The sequence below is a fragment of the Xenopus laevis genome, chromosome 3S (assembly GCF_017654675.1).
Source record: "Xenopus laevis strain J_2021 chromosome 3S, Xenopus_laevis_v10.1, whole genome shotgun sequence".
Lineage (NCBI taxonomy): Eukaryota > Metazoa > Chordata > Amphibia > Anura > Pipidae > Xenopus > Xenopus laevis.
The window spans coordinates 120,604,486-120,620,232 of NC_054376.1; the positions used below are offsets into that span (position 1 = coordinate 120,604,486).

General features: G+C 47.7%; 5 protein-coding genes and 2 non-coding genes across 7 annotated transcripts; 4 read left to right on the forward strand and 3 right to left on the reverse strand.

Moving 5' to 3' along the window:
* Nucleotides 1-1,878: 1,878 nt before the first annotated feature.
* On the reverse strand, nt 1,879-2,634 carry LOC121402046 (histone H1A-like). Its single transcript, XM_041587772.1, has one exon. The coding sequence runs from the start codon at nt 2,632-2,634 to the stop codon at nt 1,879-1,881; it is 756 nt and encodes a 251-aa protein (XP_041443706.1).
* Nucleotides 2,635-6,185: 3,551 nt separating this feature from the next.
* Nucleotides 6,186-6,257, forward strand: trnaq-uug. Its single transcript has one exon. It is a non-coding gene; the product is annotated as a tRNA-Gln (tRNA).
* A 2,232-nt stretch (nt 6,258-8,489) lies between these two features.
* On the forward strand, nt 8,490-8,571 carry trnas-aga. Its single transcript has one exon. It is a non-coding gene; the product is annotated as a tRNA-Ser (tRNA).
* Nucleotides 8,572-10,109: 1,538 nt separating this feature from the next.
* LOC121402047 lies at nt 10,110-15,735 on the reverse strand. Its single transcript, XM_041587773.1, has 6 exons — nt 14,870-15,735; nt 13,932-14,085; nt 12,982-13,476; nt 11,887-11,997; nt 10,962-11,030; nt 10,110-10,496 (listed from the first exon to the last, which is right to left on the reverse strand). Exons 1-6 carry the CDS (start codon nt 15,480-15,482, stop codon nt 10,157-10,159), a joined length of 1,782 nt encoding a protein of 593 aa, XP_041443707.1. The 5' UTR covers nt 15,483-15,735; the 3' UTR covers nt 10,110-10,156.
* Nucleotides 11,611-12,189, forward strand: LOC121402225 (histone H3). Its single transcript, XM_041588822.1, has one exon. The coding sequence runs from the start codon at nt 11,722-11,724 to the stop codon at nt 12,130-12,132; it is 411 nt and encodes a 136-aa protein (XP_041444756.1). The 5' UTR covers nt 11,611-11,721; the 3' UTR covers nt 12,133-12,189.
* Nucleotides 12,915-13,370, reverse strand: LOC121402226 (histone H2A type 1). The gene has a single exon (XM_041588823.1). It carries the CDS (start codon nt 13,368-13,370, stop codon nt 12,978-12,980), a length of 393 nt encoding a protein of 130 aa, XP_041444757.1. The 3' UTR covers nt 12,915-12,977.
* LOC121402228 (histone H2B 1.1) lies at nt 13,683-14,122 on the forward strand. The gene has a single exon (XM_041588824.1). The coding sequence runs from the start codon at nt 13,683-13,685 to the stop codon at nt 14,061-14,063; it is 381 nt and encodes a 126-aa protein (XP_041444758.1). The 3' UTR covers nt 14,064-14,122.
* Nucleotides 15,736-15,747: the final 12 nt, after the last annotated feature.

The following is a 15,747-nucleotide window of genomic DNA, read 5'->3' on the forward strand; positions in this document are numbered from 1 at the left end:
CCCTGCTGTTTCATAAGTATGATTGTTTCCCTGTCCAGCAGTTAGGGACGTCTGATCATTTCTATCCACAGCAGTAATGAAGGGCGAATTTCACTGCTACAGTCCAGGTTTTCTTCTAAAAACGGTACACCTTTTTTTTTTATGAAATAATATTGGGCGAAATGGGTTTCTTTTCATTAAAAATGGGATTGTATTTTTTGTTTGCTTTCCTTGTTTTACAGTGCAAGTAGAAAAGGTCTAAAAAAAAAAAAAACGGCTTGGCAGTAGATGTTGGCCTCTAGGACCAAACGGTTGGCCGGAAAGGGGTTAACTGACCGTCTGTATAAGAACCTGGCTCTTCTAAGAACCGTTGTAAAGATGGAGGTGTGGGGGGGAACGTTTCCAAGAGAGAACAGAGTGGCTCATTTTTTTTTTTTTTCCTCCATATGAAATAGTGGGGTGGCCCTTAAATGGGCCGTTTTGAGGAGTAAACCGAAGCGAGGCCTTAAGCCCCGAATCCGTTACGGGTGCGCGTCCTGGCGCTTCAGAGCCATACACCAACATCCATAGCGATTGCCTGTGTGTCTCCTCCTCATTATGCAGCCAAGCAGCCTTATTTCCCCATCCACTGGGTACTATAGAAGCCCACTTGTAACACATGCGGGTGGCACCGACTCTTGTAACAAGCGGTTAACGATGATACAACTTCTAGCAAAATAGATCAAATGACGGATGCAGCCTTTTGAAGGAATAGTGGGTGGCCACTTAAAAGGGCCGGTTTTGATAAAGAGACAGAAGCGAAGGCTTTACCCGCGAATGTACAGAGTGGTCTGGGCGCTTCAGAGCATACCCCACATCCATAGCGGTGACGGTCTTCCTCTTGGCGTGCTCGGTGTAAGGGTGACGGCGTCCCGGATAACGTTCTGCCAGGACACTTCAAGACCCCGAGTCTCTCGTAGATGAGGCCGGAGGAATGCGGCTTTGGACTCCCCCTCTGCGTGCAGGCGGCGGATGGCGGGCTTGGTGATCCCTGGATGTTATCCCGCAGCGCCTTCCTGTGGGCGCTTAGCGCTCTTTGCCCAGACCCTTTCGCGCCTTTGCTCTTCAGACCATGATTTCTTCTACTCCGCAAGATTTTCTTTGAAAGAGCAGGCTCCGCTCTCGTCCCGCTTCATATACAGAATGACTCGACTGAATAGGGGAACTGCGATGACTGACACCCCCCCTTTTCCCCTAGCGCTGGCATGTGAAGGATGAACTCCAACACGGCTGCTGTTAATGTCGAAACAGCCCGCCAAAAATGTTTGCTTCAACTGTTACAGGCGCAGTGTCATATCGTTCTCTTCTCTCTCTCTCCAGCATCGCCATGATGAAATTCTATGCACTATCGCTCCGCGGTCCATAGTGACTCATCCAGGTTCTTATTGATTTATTATCAACGTTGCGGCAAAAGCAACGCTACGTCTACTCCTTTCTGCGCCAACCGCTTGCAGCCCCTTCAGCGGCCCCAGATGAGCTCTGAAAAGGGGGGGGGGGCTGAGGTTCATTGTTATTCTGCTCTTTCACCGTTTGTTACTTCTCTAGAAGATTTTCACTAGCAACATTTGCGCCATTTGTTACTTATGGGGCCATTTTGCAGCAAGGATCGTGCAACAAGTGCACCAGAGTGAGTGTAATTCAGCGCCGTTTGTCCAAGACGCTTTTTTCCTGACAGCGAGGCCTGTCAAGCTTATTACGGAGAAGAGATACTATCTACTACTACTACTAACTACTAACAAGCTAACTACCACTACGAGCCGGATGGATAGTCGTGTTCGTAAGAAAGCTAGTAGTCGGCGAAGAGATGGAGAGTCGCTATAGGAACAAAAGCTGCTTCTTTCAGGGGGATGTGGTGGGCTCTTAAAAGAGCCTTTGGTTTTGAATTGGGCAGTGGTTCGCTCGCTCGCTCGCTCTTTCTTCTTGGGGGCGGCTTTCTTTGGTTTTGGACCACTTTGCTTTGGCCGCTTTGGCCTTTGTGGGCTTTTGGCAGCAGAGCTTTGGGCCTTGACGGCGGTCTTTTTTGCGGGGCTCTTGGTGGCCTTCTTGGGCTTGCAGCTTTGTTTTTTTCGGGGGGGCTCTTGCTGCTGCGCCGCCTTTGCGGGGTTTCTTTGAGCTTTTTCGGGCTTTGGCGGCTGCCGGGAGACTTTCTTGGGCTTTTTCGGAGACTTTGGCGCCCTTCTTGGCTGCTGTCGCTGGGTTTCTTGGCTTTGGCGCTGCTAGCGGCGGCCTTCTTCTTGGCGGCGGCTTGTCCTTGCTCTGCAGCTGCTTCTTGTTGAGCTTGAAGAACCGAGGCTCACTGCCTTTGACTTGGAGCGAGGGTCTCCTTCGTGACCAGAGCCTGAGAGCCAGCTTGAGGCGGCTGTTGTTCTTGTCACATCGTAGTCCCCTCCCCCCCTCCCGCAGCCAGAGTCCTTCTTGAGCGCTGCCAGAGACACCGCTGCGCTGCCTTGGAAGCGGACACGGCTGTGACGATCTGCTCGGACACAACTGGGCAGACGACGGTCTTCTTGGCGGACCTTGCGGCAACCCCGCTGCTTTCTTGGGCTGCTGCTTTTTTTCTTGGCCGGCGGGCTCAGCCGGGGGAGGAGCGGGCGCGGATTCGGCGGCTTCAGCCATGGCAGATTCTCGTCTATCTTTTTTCCGGAAATGATAAAACACAACTCTCGCGCTCAACTCCACTTCTCCTTATATACAACCTTTTCTGTCTGTTGATTGGCTCAGTTGCAATAAGCTAATGGCCTTGTCATTGGACAAAACCTAGGCACGCCCATAGCAAACCTTCTGGATACGGCTTTACGGGAGCTTTCCTTCTGTGCTTCCAGCGTCTCAAAAAGCAAAGTTATTCCTAATATCTACTTTGACAAACAGCCCAGCGAGTGTATAGTCAGCTGCCCGCTAAATGCCCGTGTCCCTGGCAGCCATTGTCTGCACGTTGCTTGCACGGACCGGCCCCAAACAGCCCCTGGCAGGCTCAGCTTCACTCCTGTCAGTCTGGGGCATCGTCACTGAAATCTTTCGTTTGACGCTCTCATTTTCGTCTGTTTCTTCCAGCCCCTTTTCCCGGACAGAGAAAAGGTTATGGGCTAAGACATCAGCGAGACAGTGAGGGGTTTGGAAGCTACACAAGAAATCCCTGGGCTTTGCACTGCGGCAAAAGTAGCACAGAAAACCCAACGCTGCTGTAATCCAGTGACTGCAGCCTTCATGCAAGTGGGAGCCAGCAGTGTGCATTGTAGTTTGTCATGAGATCCACTATCAGCAGCAGCACCAATAGGTCCCTGTGCCATCCTAGGGCACTGCTAGGAAGCAAAGTCGATTGTAACATTTGCCCTAAACGGAATCAAGGATGTTGTGCTGTGTAATCATCATCATCATCATCATCATCATCATCATCATCATCATCATCATCATCATCATCATCATCATCCATCATCATCATCATCATCATCATCATCATCATCATCATCATCATCATCAATCATCATTCATCATCATCCAATCATCATCAATCATCATCAATCATCATCATCATCATCCATCATCATCACACCCTTTTCAGCCAATTACTGTGCTCTTACAGTCACTGCCTGGAAGTCATTATCCAACAGATGTGTCTCATACAGATTGCTGCAAATAAACTGCTAGAAGAGGTATTCCTCTTAAGAAACCAGATCTATGATCTGCCAGCTCCATTTGTTCTGGGGCAGTGATCCTCAACCAGTGGCTCCATGAGCGAAATGTTGCCTCACCAACCCTTTGATGTTGCCCCAGTGCCTTTCAAAGATTGCTGCTTCTGTTTGAATCCCTGGCGTGGGGGAATGTTTGTGGCAGGCATCTCTCTCTCTGTTTTTTTTTTTTCTTTTTATGCAACCAAAATGAGCTTCCAGCAGGCTTATCGACCAATACAGGAGGCCTAACAAATAACCCCTGAATGACTATTTTACGTAATATTACATGACTGTAAAAAAAAGTGTTTTCCCATAACAGAATTATTATTATTATTATTTATATTATTATGAGGTAGTAGTAGTAGTAGTAGTAGTAGTAGTAGTAGTAGTAGTAGTAGTAGTAGTATGAATATTTTCATTCATCCAGGTCATATTACTATACTACTACTACTTACTACTACTAACTACTACTATACTACTACTTACTACTTACTACTACTACTACTACTTACTAACTACTACTACTACTACTACTACTACTACTACTACTACTACTACTACTAATAATAATATATCTAGTATAGGTAAATCTAAAAAACAAACTGTACTTGCTCGGATGAGTAGTGAAATGTCTTCATTGATTACTCAGCAAGTCCAGTTTTTAGATTTACCTATACTATATTATATTATTATCATTATTATTATTATTATTATTATTATATATTAACATTCATTTTATATAGTGCCAGGCATATTTTGCAGCGCTGTAAAGTAAATGTGCTTCTACAAACTAATCACATGTATGCAATTCATCACAACCAGTACTGGTTACAAAAGGTGAGGAAGGCCCTGTGCAAAAAAAGCTTACAATCTTAAGGGAAGGGAATAAGACACCAAGGTGTGGGTGTGGGGAAAGATCAGAATTAAGTGAGTGAGAGTTGAACTGCTGTATGTGGTATTGCATTTGGTAGTTTAAGCAGAGTGAGAATAGGCTTCTCGAAAGAAGGGCATTTTAAGAGATCTTTTGAAAGCAGAAAGGTTGGGAGAAAGTCGGACAGAGCGTGGGAGGGAGTTCCAGAGGAGGGGTGCAGCCCTTGCAAAGTCTTGAATGCGAGCATGTGAGGAGGTAATGAGAGAAGAGTTGAGTCGCAGGTCAGTAGAGGAGCGTAATAAGCCGTTGGGGGAGTATATATATATATAGAGATGAGTTCAGAGATGTAGGGTGGGGCAGAGTTATGAAGTGCTTGGGATGTCAGGGTCATTGATTTGAATTTGATTCTGAAAGGTAGCGGAAGCCAGTGTAGGGACTGGCAGAGGAGGAGCGGTTGCTGGAGGTCTATGAGCCTCACGGCAGTTTTCGTTATGGACTGGAGAGGTGACAGTCTCTGGAGGGGAAGGGCAATTAAAAGAGAGTCACAGTAGTCTAAACGTGATATGACGAGAGAGTGCATAAGAATTTTGGCAGCATCTTGGGTGATCCGATGATCATATTTTGGATATGTTCCGTAGGTGGAAGTGACATGATTTTAATAAGTGACTGGATATGAGGAGTGAAGGACAGGGCAGAATCTAGGATAACCTCAAGGGACCGGGCCTGGGGTGATAGTGGAATTGTTAGCTGTGATGGGTACTTCCGGATGTTAATGATGTCAGTCGGAGCAAAGAGAACCATTTCCGTTCTAGAGAGGTTTAAATTTAAGGTGCCTTTAAAACAAACAACTCGATATCAAACTACATCACAATGCATAGTGCTCCTTCTGCAGAATCCTGCGTTGCACTGATTTTTTTTTTTTTTTCAGATTTAAAGGTACAGTACCACCAAAAACGGAAAGTGTTTTAAAGGAATGCCAATATAATGTACTGTTGTGTCCTGCACTGGTAAAACTGGTGTGTTTGCTTCAGAAACACGACTATAGTTGATATAAACAAACTTCTATGTAGCCATGGAGGCAGCCATTCAAAGCAAAGGGTACCCAATGGAAAACAAATCAGTTCTGAAGAATCCCGTTGTATACTGCATAGCCCCTCTGTTACCTGCTGTGCATCCTGCGCCTTTTCACCTTCTTCAGCTTTGAATGGCTGCCCCCTTGGCTACACAGCAGGCTTGTTTATACCAACTTTTGTAGAGTTGCTGAAGCTACCATGTCAGTTTTAACAGTGCAGCACAACAGTACATTATATCTTCATTACTTTTAAAAAACATCCCGTTTTCTGCTCTCACGTTTCTTTCATTTTGAATTCGGACATGGGGCTAGACATGTTGTTAGTTCCTTAGGTGCCCTCAGCCATGTGACTTGTGCTCTGATAAGATTCAGTCACTCTTTACTGCTGCACTGCAAGTTGGAGCAATATCAAACCCCATTAAGCCCCTACCTTGCTTCTGGACACACAACAAATACTGCCTGTTATTCATTTACTGTTTTTTTTTTTTTCCCTCCCCCATTCATTAATAGCTTTTACGGTCTAGTTGGCTGCATCAGAGGCTATCCCATAGCTGCTGGTTCCATGGTGTAATGGTTAGCCCTCTGGACTTTGAATCCAGTGATCCGAGTTCAAATCTCGGTGGAACCTGTTGTTTTGTGATGTGCAGCACAAATGAAGTTTCAGAACCAGCCCAAAAGTCACTTTAGATGAAACAGTTAGCACATTCTGCTGTTAACTGAGAATCTTGTGGTTCAAGCCCAAAATGGAGTTCTCTGGGTTGCTATACATCCATGACCGAATCAGATGTGTTGTTGCAGCTGAATCACATGACATGTACACTATATAGCACAGAGTTGCAGCCGAGCCCAGTTTGCCTCAGTTTGGCTAGCTCCCACGGGATTCATGCAAAGACATGACCCGCAGGCGTGCTGTAGCAGTGGCCGAGTACTGTCTTAAGGCCAATGGATTTAAAACCCACCGGAGTCTCCCCGAGCAGGCGATAATCCTGATAACTACGGGTTTATTGCTACGAGACCGGTGTTGAAGACATCTCTTTGGGTTTTGTGGCCCCCAGAGACAAAAATGCACAATAAACATCTTTGTTGTGGCTCAAATTCTGCTGGCAACCAAATAGCCCCGAAAGAGATGGGCCCTTTTGACAGTTACCAAACATCTTCAAAAGGAGAAGCAAGGAATCCACTGTCTAAACTAAGGATGCCCCAAATATCTGCTTAGCAAAAGCTGACTGTGGGAATACAAGAGGGAGGTAGTTAATGGTACATTCCCCTACTTGGATTAAGGTTTTTAGTGGGGTCCCTCGGGGCTCGGCATTGGATCCACTTTTGTTTAACTTGTTCATTTATGACTTAGGGCAGGGTATTGTAAGTAATTTACCTGTGTTTGCAGATGACGCAAAACTATCCAGCCCAATTAATTCCATCTAGGATGCGGCATCCTTGCAACAGGATTCTTGGCAAACTGGTAATCTGGCAGCTAAGCGGCAAACGCAATTTAATGTTGATAAATGGAAAGCCATGCACTTGGGATGTAAAAATATCTAAGCCACGTATACCCTTAATGTGGGACTGCACTGGGCAAATCCATTATGGAAAAGGACCTTGGAGTCCTTGTAGATGACAAACTTGGCTGTAGCAAGCAATGCCAGTCAGCAGCATCAAGGGCAAATAAGGTCTTGAGCTGTGTTAAAAGGGGCATTGATTCACGCAGGAAGGGGTCATTGTTCCACTGTATGGAGCACTGGTAAGGCCACGTCTCGAATATGCCGTACAGTTTTGTCCTCCAGTGCTCAAACAGGACATTATTGTATCAGAGAGGCTAAAAAGAAGGGCAACTAAGCCGGTAAAAGTTATGGAAATTCTTAGCTATGAGGAAAGACTGGCCAAGACGGGGTTGTTCACGTTGGAGAAGAGGCGCATAAGGCTTGATATGATAACTATGTATACATATATAAGGGGACCATATGAAAAATCTCTCTAATGCTCTCTACTCACCAGTAAGTCTTTCCAGCTGACGCAAGGTCGCCCATTACGATTACAAGAAAAGAGGTTCCGCCTAAATATAATTCTCTCCCTGAATCAGTTGTACAGGCTGATACATTAGATAGCTTAAAGGGGTGGTTCATCTTCAAACAACTAGTTGTTTTCCGATAGAGCGCCAGAAATGATGACGTTTCCAATTACTTTCTAATTGATACGCGTCACCGTTTTTATAAACACCGACCCTGTAAACTGTTCAAAATTGATACATTTAGTTGATATATTTCTTATATTTGTCCCTACTGAGCAGAATCTCTGAGTTTCGTTACAGGCAGCTGTTGGAATTGATACAATAGTTTGCTAATACTCCAGAGATGATGCTGAGAAATGTTTCAACTAAATGTTGCAAAATTGTAACAGTTTAGAGTCTGCGCCTGAATTACTGAGCTGCCAGACTCCCACAGACACCACAGACAGGAACATTACACTTTAAACTTGGATTTTGGGGGGAAAAATAGTACAAAAAAAAAAAATTAAAAAAAAAAAATAAATAAATAAATGATTGGGGAAAAAAGTCTTTATTTCTAGGGATCAATCTGAAAACAACTGAACTGGGGAAAAAAAACGTTTGGAAGGTGAACAAGGAAGGGGTTAGAGATGGCTTTTAAGCAAGCGAGGGAATACAGGGTTATGGAAGATAGCTCACAGTACAAGTTGATCCGGGGACTAGATGCATGCGGCACAGCTTCTGGGTACATTCTGCAAACTCGGTTGGTCGGAACTTGGATCTGCCTATATTGCAAGCCAATTGCATCCAATACTGCCCTTCAAGCCGAAAGTTACAGTGTCCTGCAACTTTGGTCTGCAGCCTAAAGGGCAACTAGTAGTCGTGGCCGAGTGGTTAAGGCGATGGACTAGAAATCCATTGGGGTCTCCCCGCGCAGGTTCGAATCCTGCCGACTACGGGCAGCCTTTAGTTGCCACTTTCAATCCGGGGGCAACTTTGGCAGATCCAAAAAGGGGCAACGGACCTGGTACTTGCTTGACATCCACACAATATGCAGTTTGCATGCTTGCCATGGCCTCGGACAACCCGATAATAGAATCTATATCCAGAAAGCAGTCACCTGAAGGGGTTGCATAGGGCAAAATAAATGCCATTCTGCTTAAAATGCTGAAACAGGAAATCAATGTGCCGTTTATTGGGGTTTCCCGCACAGATCATATTCCTGCCGACTATGGCTTTCCCTTTAGGTGTCAGCTTCTGCTACCAGAGACGGTAGTTTTCGGGAACACTTTTTTTTTGCTGTGGCTCAACCTTTTCTGTTTAAGGTTTCTGGTACTTCTGTTACGCGACCTTTTTTTTCACCTTCAAAACACATTTCACAAGTTCAGATGTTTTCAGATGGTTCTACAGAAATAAATGGGAAAATTGCTGCATACTTACCTTGATTTTCCTTTCCTGGTACCCCTCCCTATTGGCACTTTTCAACTACCCCTCGCCTACCCCCCTGGAGAAGAACCCCGCTAATAAAACAAACAATTTATGCTTTCAAAGTTGGCCACATCGGGTCACCAGATAACTGTCACTCTGGTTGTTAAAATGTTAACAGTAAGGATGTATGATCCCACTCACTCGTGCATAATCCCAGTCACTCATGCAAAAATAAAATCCAATACAAATCTCTACACAGTGGCCGACTGCTCTACAGGGAAACAAACAAAGCTGCTTGAGTTCTGCATGGCTGGGAAGTAAGCGGGGCTCCCCCTGCTGTTCATAAGTATGATTGTTTCCCTGTCCAGCAGTTAGGGACCGTCTGATCATTTCTATCCACAGCAGTAAATGAAGGGCGAATTTCACTGCATACAGTCAGGTTTCTTCTAAAAACGGTACACCTTTTTTTTTTTATGAAAGTATATTGGAGATGGGTTTCTTTTTCATTAAAAATGGGATTGTATTTTTTGTTTGCCTTTCCTTGTCTTTTACAGTGAAAGTAGAAAAGGTCTAAAAAAAAAAAAAACGGCTTGGCAGTAGATGTTGGCCTCTAGGACCAAACGGTTGGCCGGGAAAGGGTTAACTGACCTCTGTATAAGACCCTGGCTCTTCTAAGAACCGTTGTAAAGAGGAGGTGTGGGGGGGAACGTTCCAAGAGAGAACAGAGTGGCTACAGTTTTTTTTTTTTTTTTCCTCCAATGAAATAGTGGGGTGGCCCTTAAAAGGGCCGTTTTGAGGAGTAAACCGAAGCGAGCCTTTAAGCCCCGAATCCGTACAGGGTGCGCGTCCCTGGCGCTTCAGAGCATACACCACATCCATAGCGATTGGCCTGTGTCTCTCCTCCCTCATTATGAGCAAAGCAGCCTTATTTCCCCATCCACTGGGTACTATAGCAGCCACTGTAGAACACATGCGGGTGGCACCGACTCTTGTACAAGCGGTTAACGATGATACAACTTCTAGCAATAGATCTAAATAGACGGATGCAGCCTTTTGAAGGAATAGGTGGGTGGCCCTTAAAAGGGCCGTTTTGATAAAGAGACAGAAGCGAGGCTTTAACCCCCGAATCCGTACAGAGTGCGTCCCTGGCGCTTCAGAGCATACACCACATCCATAGCGGTGACGGTCTTCCTCTTGGCGTGCTCGGTGTAGGTGACGGCGTCCCGGATAACGTTCTCCAGGAACACTTTCAAGACCCCGCGAGTCTCCTCGTAGATGAGGCCGGAGATGCGCTTGACTCCCCCTCTGCGTGCCAGGCGGCGGATGGCGGGCTTGGTGATGCCCTGGATGTTATCCCGCAGCACCTTCCTGTGGCGCTTGGCGCCTCCTTTGCCCAGACCCTTTCCGCCCTTGCCTCTTCCAGACATGATTCTACGCTCAAAGATTGCTTTAACTTATGCAGGGCCGCGCTCTCGCCCCCCTTCATATACAGACTGACACGACCTGAAAGGGAACTGCAAACTCACCCCGCATTCTCCGGAAAACATGGGCTAACTGGTGATTGGTTAAACGTGAGCCGCCAGTAGCCATTCCTAACATGCGCTTTGAGCGTCGAAATGGCTGTTCCTTTCAAAGTGTGCCCGCCAAATCTATCGTGCCAATTTACATACCGCTATTCAACGATTTCACTTTTTTGTTTTGCCTCTGGCATTCCGCCCTTCAATTCATTCTGCTGCCAGAGCGTTACAGCGGGCTATTTTAAACTCTTATGGGCCTTTTCTCTTTCTTTCTTTCTTTCTTTCTTTCTTTCTTTCTTTCTTTCTTTCTTTCTTTCTTTCTTTCTCTCGCCCTCTCTCTTTCTTTCTTTCTCTCGCCCTCTCTCTCTCTTTCTTTCTTTCGCCCTCTCTCTCTCGGCTTCACCTGCAGCTTTGGACGGGATTACATTCCGCTGCAGTTACTCCCTCATGGGAAAGGGGAGACGCTGCAAAGCTGCGAAGACAAAGTAGTGCACGAATATGGCCATTGAGTGGCTTATTGCACAGTTACATGTTTTAAGGGTGCCAGTTACATGTTTTAAGGGTGCCTCTAAATCCAAATCCATCTTTGGAATTCCATCGCCACTTGAAACATTTACCCGCCCGCACTTGGCTTCCCCTGCTCCACCTGTTAAAGCGCAAGTCTAGCAGCGGCTGTGGGTAGGGCTGTAACAAATGTTAGGGAAATGAGCTGTTCTCTATCACATAACCGCCAATTTCTTTGTACTGGGAAGCGATCGAAAGATGAGCCTGTTCCCATCTGCAGCAGCTCAGTGCCCCACCCCCACACGTGACATCAATACCGCACCCCCCACTCCAATGTTCGCTGGTAGGCCTGAAAGAAACGGAACGGACGAAACACCGTGGAACGTCTGTGGCTGAATTTGACGAAAAATGCAGGAAACAAAGAACTATGCAAAGAAAGAAAAACAAAAAGAAATGCAGTACCTCCATAGAAATGTGTCCCTTTTTTTTTTTTTTTTTTTGGCGGGCATTTTGAAACGGTCACAACCAATCAGAAATGAATAAAAGAGGGCGTGTGTATATGAAAGAGCCAATGGCATTGAGGCGCTTGGAATAAATAGGAGGAATCGGCCGTTGAAGCGCTATTTCGTAGTAGCGAGAAGCAGCTTACTGTTGTGCTAATGGCTCGTACCAAGCAGACCGCCCGCAAATCCACCGGCGGGAAGGCTCCCCGCAAGCAGTTGGCCACCAAGGCAGCCCGCAAGAGCGCCCCGGCCACCGGCGGCGTCAAGAAACCCCATCGCTATCGCCCAGGCACCGTGGCTCTCCGGGAAATCCGCCGTTACCAGAAATCCACCGAGCTGCTCATCCGCAAACTGCCTTTCCAGCGGCTGGTCCGGGAGATCGCCCAGGACTTCAAGACCGATCTCCGCTTCCAGAGCTCAGCCGTCATGGCTCTGCAGGAGGCCAGCGAGGCTTATCTGGTGGGGCTCTTCGAGGACACCAACCTGTGCGCCATCCACGCCAAGAGGGTCACCATCATGCCCAAGGACATCCAGCTGGCCCGCAGGATCCGAGGAGAGAGGGCTTAGATCTCTCCTTCCCCATCACTCGCTCACCCACACAAAGGCTCTTTTCAGAGCCACCAACACTCTCTGACAATCAGCTGTGCTTGTGCTGCCTTTTCATTTCCCACCCCCCCCCCCCCCCCCAAATGACTCCGCTCTTAGCCTTTCACATACCGGTAGGTCTTCTATTAGAAGCCATAGCAACACACACCATTACCTGCTAGCAGTCCCACACATCCCTTTTACTTGAAACATTTCAATCCTTCGCGTGGCTCTATCGCCTCATGCTCTCAAAAGAAACGAAGCTCGAGCAGCGCCGGCTGACTGGCTGCTCCCTCCCTCCCATCCATCTGCTGTGGCTTCCAGCGGACACACGTCAATTCGTTCAGCTAAGGCCAAATGTTGTCCTTGCATCAAGTTGTGCTGCTGCTGCTGACAGTTTTAACCTTTTTTTTTTTTTTTTTTAATTAATATTATGATTTTCTTGCCACCACAAATGCATTCATTGCACTCACACTGAGAAGACTGGAGTTTCTCAATCCCTCCACTCAAAACACCCATCTCTCATCACACCCATGAGGGGGGTTCATCCTGTAATAGGAGGTTTAAAGAAAGAGCAATGCTCTGCAAAAGACTTGCCTCTCTCCACCATCATCATCATCATCATCATCATCATCAACAACTCCCTGGCAATCAAGTGAGGGGAAACCAGTGTAAAGAGGAGAAACTTCTTCCCTTTCACGATTTCTTCTCACTATTTAGTCAGACACACACAAAGCTATACACAGCGCTGTTTAGATGGAGTGGGTGGCTCTGAAAAGAGCCTTTGGGTTGGTAGTTGTTTGGGCGGCGGCAGCAGCAGCAGCTGCTCACTTGCTCTTGGCAGATTTGGCGCTCTCGGTTTTCTTGGGGAGCAGCACAGACTGGATGTTGGGCAGGACACCGCCCTGGGCGATGGTGACCCCTCCGAGCAGTTTGTTGAGCTCCTCGTCGTTGCGCACGGCGAGCTGCAGGTGCCTGGGGATGATCCGAGTCTTCTTGTTATCCCGGGCAGCGTTGCCGGCCAACTCGAGGATCTCGGCGGTCAGATACTCGAGCACTGCTGCAAGGTAGACCGGTGCTCCGGCTCCCACCCGCTCGGCATAATTGCCTTTCCTGAGCAGCCGGTGAACACGGCCGACTGGGAACTGAAGGCCGGCCCGAGATGAGCGAGTCTTGGCCTTAGCCCGGGTCTTGCCGCCTTGTTTGCCTCTTCCTGACATAATTGCAAGCCTGTCGTTCGACGCAAAATGACTCAACGATGATCCTTTGGAGCGCGCACTTTGCTTCTTATAGGCAGCCGGGACCGTACGTGTCTTCGTTGATTGGCTAGGATTGATTGCAGCCAACGAAACACGAGCTTTGCTTCTCACCAATCGTCGGGGCGCAAACGTGGGCCAAGACGTCGTCGATCAGAGCCAGCCAATGGGAATCAGTGACAATGCCCGGCCTTATTTGCATGGGCAGGGTATAAGAGGAGCTGCAGCCGGAGGAGCGACTTATTGTTTGCGTGCAGACTCTGTCACTTGCGAAACATGCCTGAACCCGCCAAATCTGCTCCAGCCCCAAAGAAGGGCTCCAAGAAAGCCGTGACTAAAACCCAGAAGAAGGATGGCAAGAAGCGTAGGAAGAGCAGGAAGGAGAGCTACGCCATCTACGTCTACAAAGTGCTGAAACAGGTGCACCCCGATACCGGCATCTCTTCCAAGGCCATGAGCATCATGAACTCCTTCGTCAACGATGTGTTCGAGCGCATCGCAGGGGAAGCCTCCCGCCTGGCTCACTACAACAAGCGCTCCACCATCACCTCCCGGGAGATCCAGACCGCAGTCCGCCTGTTGCTGCCTGGGGAGCTGGCCAAGCACGCCGTGTCCGAGGGCACCAAGGCCGTCACCAAGTACACCAGCGCCAAGTAATCTCTCTCTCTCTCCCCATTCCCTGGCCCACCAACCCAAAGGCTCTTTTCAGAGCCACCCACTTTCTCTCTACAAGAGCCGCACCTGCTGTTCTCCACTATCCATTGGTGCAACTTACAATCACCTCCATATGCTTCACCTGTGTGTGTGTGTGTGTGTGTGTGTGTGTGTTTGTATACACACACACAAAAACCTGGTTTGCTCCTGAAAAATAATTGCCATTTCAACGCAAAGATAAATGTATCCAAAACACTCGAGGTAGAGTAGGGAGTTGTGCACTTCTCGTCATTACCGCGCGCAAATCTTCACACGCTGCTTGTATTGGACAGAGGCCTCCTAAAAATGTAGTTTATTCATAAAATAGGTACACACAAAAAAAAAAAGGGGGGGGGGATACGTCTATTTTTTTTTAGTCTCAAGTCGGCCATGAAATCCGTTAGGACCTCCATTCAGTTAGGAAAGGCTGCCGTGTGAAACAAATGGCCTCCAAAGAGAGATATATTTTTTATTTCAAATAAAGCGGCTTCGGTATTGCGATGAATCAAGTTTCTAGAGGGCTCCGCTTTCTAAGACTTCGATTGGTTATTTCTTTTGACGGCAGATCGAGTCAGGCTTCATAGTAGAGACCGTCTGCTGCTGCTGCTCCGTGTAAGGCAATACGTGTTCCCTCTTGGAGCTTTTGGTGAAAGATTTAGGATTAGTAGAAGGGGATGTAACCTATTGGAAGGAGAGATCCAGCGCTTTTGTGGAATAGGTGGGTGGCCCTTAAAAGGGCCGTTTTGATGAGGAAACAGAAGCGAGCCTTTAACCTCCGAATCCGTACAGAGTGCGTCCCTGGCGCTTCAGAGCATACACCACATCCATAGCGGTGACGGTCTTCCTCTTGGCGTGCTCGGTGTAGGTGACCGCGTCCCGGATAACGTTCTCCAGGAACACTTTCAGCACCCCGCGAGTCTCCTCGTAGATGAGGCCGGAGATGCGCTTGACTCCCCCTCTGCGTGCCAGGCGGCGGATGGCGGGCTTGGTGATGCCCTGGATGTTATCCCGCAGCACCTTCCTGTGGCGCTTAGCGCCTCCTTTGCCCAGACCCTTTCCGCCCTTGCCTCTTCCAGACATGATTCTTCTACTCGCAAAGATTTCTTTGAAAGATGCAGGCTCGCGCTCTCGTCCCCCTTCATATACAGAATGACTCGACCTGATAGGGAACTGCGATGACTGACACCCCCCCCCCCTTTCCCCTAGCGGCTGGCATGTGAAGATGAACTCAACACGGCTGCTGTTAATGTCGAACAGCCCGCCAAAAATGTTTGCCTTCAACTGGTTACAGGCCAGTGTCATATCGTTCTCTCTCTCTCTCTCTCTCTCCAGCATTCCGCCATGATGAAATTCTATGCTACCTAATCGCCTCCGCCGGTCCATTGACTCATCCAGGTTCTTATTGATTTATTATCAACGCTTGCGGCAAAAGCAAACCGCTACGTCTACTCCTTTCTCGCCAACCGCTTGCAGCCCCTTCCCAGCGGCACCCCAATGAGCCTCTCAGCTGAGGTTCATTGTTATTCTGCCTCTTTCACCCGTTTGTTACTTCTCTAGAAAGATTTCACTAGCACTTTGCCACATTGTTACTTACTGGGGCATTTTCGCAGCACAGGATCCAAGTGGCAACAAGTGCACCAGCGGTGCG

Excerpts from the sequence above, each read along its gene's own strand:
- LOC121402225 (XM_041588822.1), top strand. The coding sequence starts at position 11,722 with ATGGCTCGTACCAAGCAGACCGCCCGCAAATCCACCGGCGGGAAGGCT.
- LOC121402228 (XM_041588824.1), top strand. The coding sequence starts at position 13,683 with ATGCCTGAACCCGCCAAATCTGCTCCAGCCCCAAAGAAGGGCTCCAAG.
- LOC121402046 (XM_041587772.1), bottom strand. The coding sequence starts at position 2,634 with ATGGCTGAAGCCGCCGAATCCGCGCCCGCTCCTCCCCCGGCTGAGCCC.
- LOC121402226 (XM_041588823.1), bottom strand. The coding sequence starts at position 13,370 with ATGTCAGGAAGAGGCAAACAAGGCGGCAAGACCCGGGCTAAGGCCAAG.
- LOC121402047 (XM_041587773.1), bottom strand. The coding sequence starts at position 15,482 with ATGGACCGGCGGAGGCGATTAGGTAGCATAGAATTTCATCATGGCGGA. Across the intron at positions 13,477-13,931 it reads ATGGTGGAGCGCTTGTTGTA|CCAATCAACGAAGACACGTA; the intron begins GTGAGCCAGGCG and ends AATCAATCCTAG. Across the intron at positions 11,031-11,886 it reads AGCAGCTCGGTGGATTTCTG|CTTTGCAGCGTCTCCCCTTT; the intron begins GTAACGGCGGAT and ends TTGTCTTCGCAG.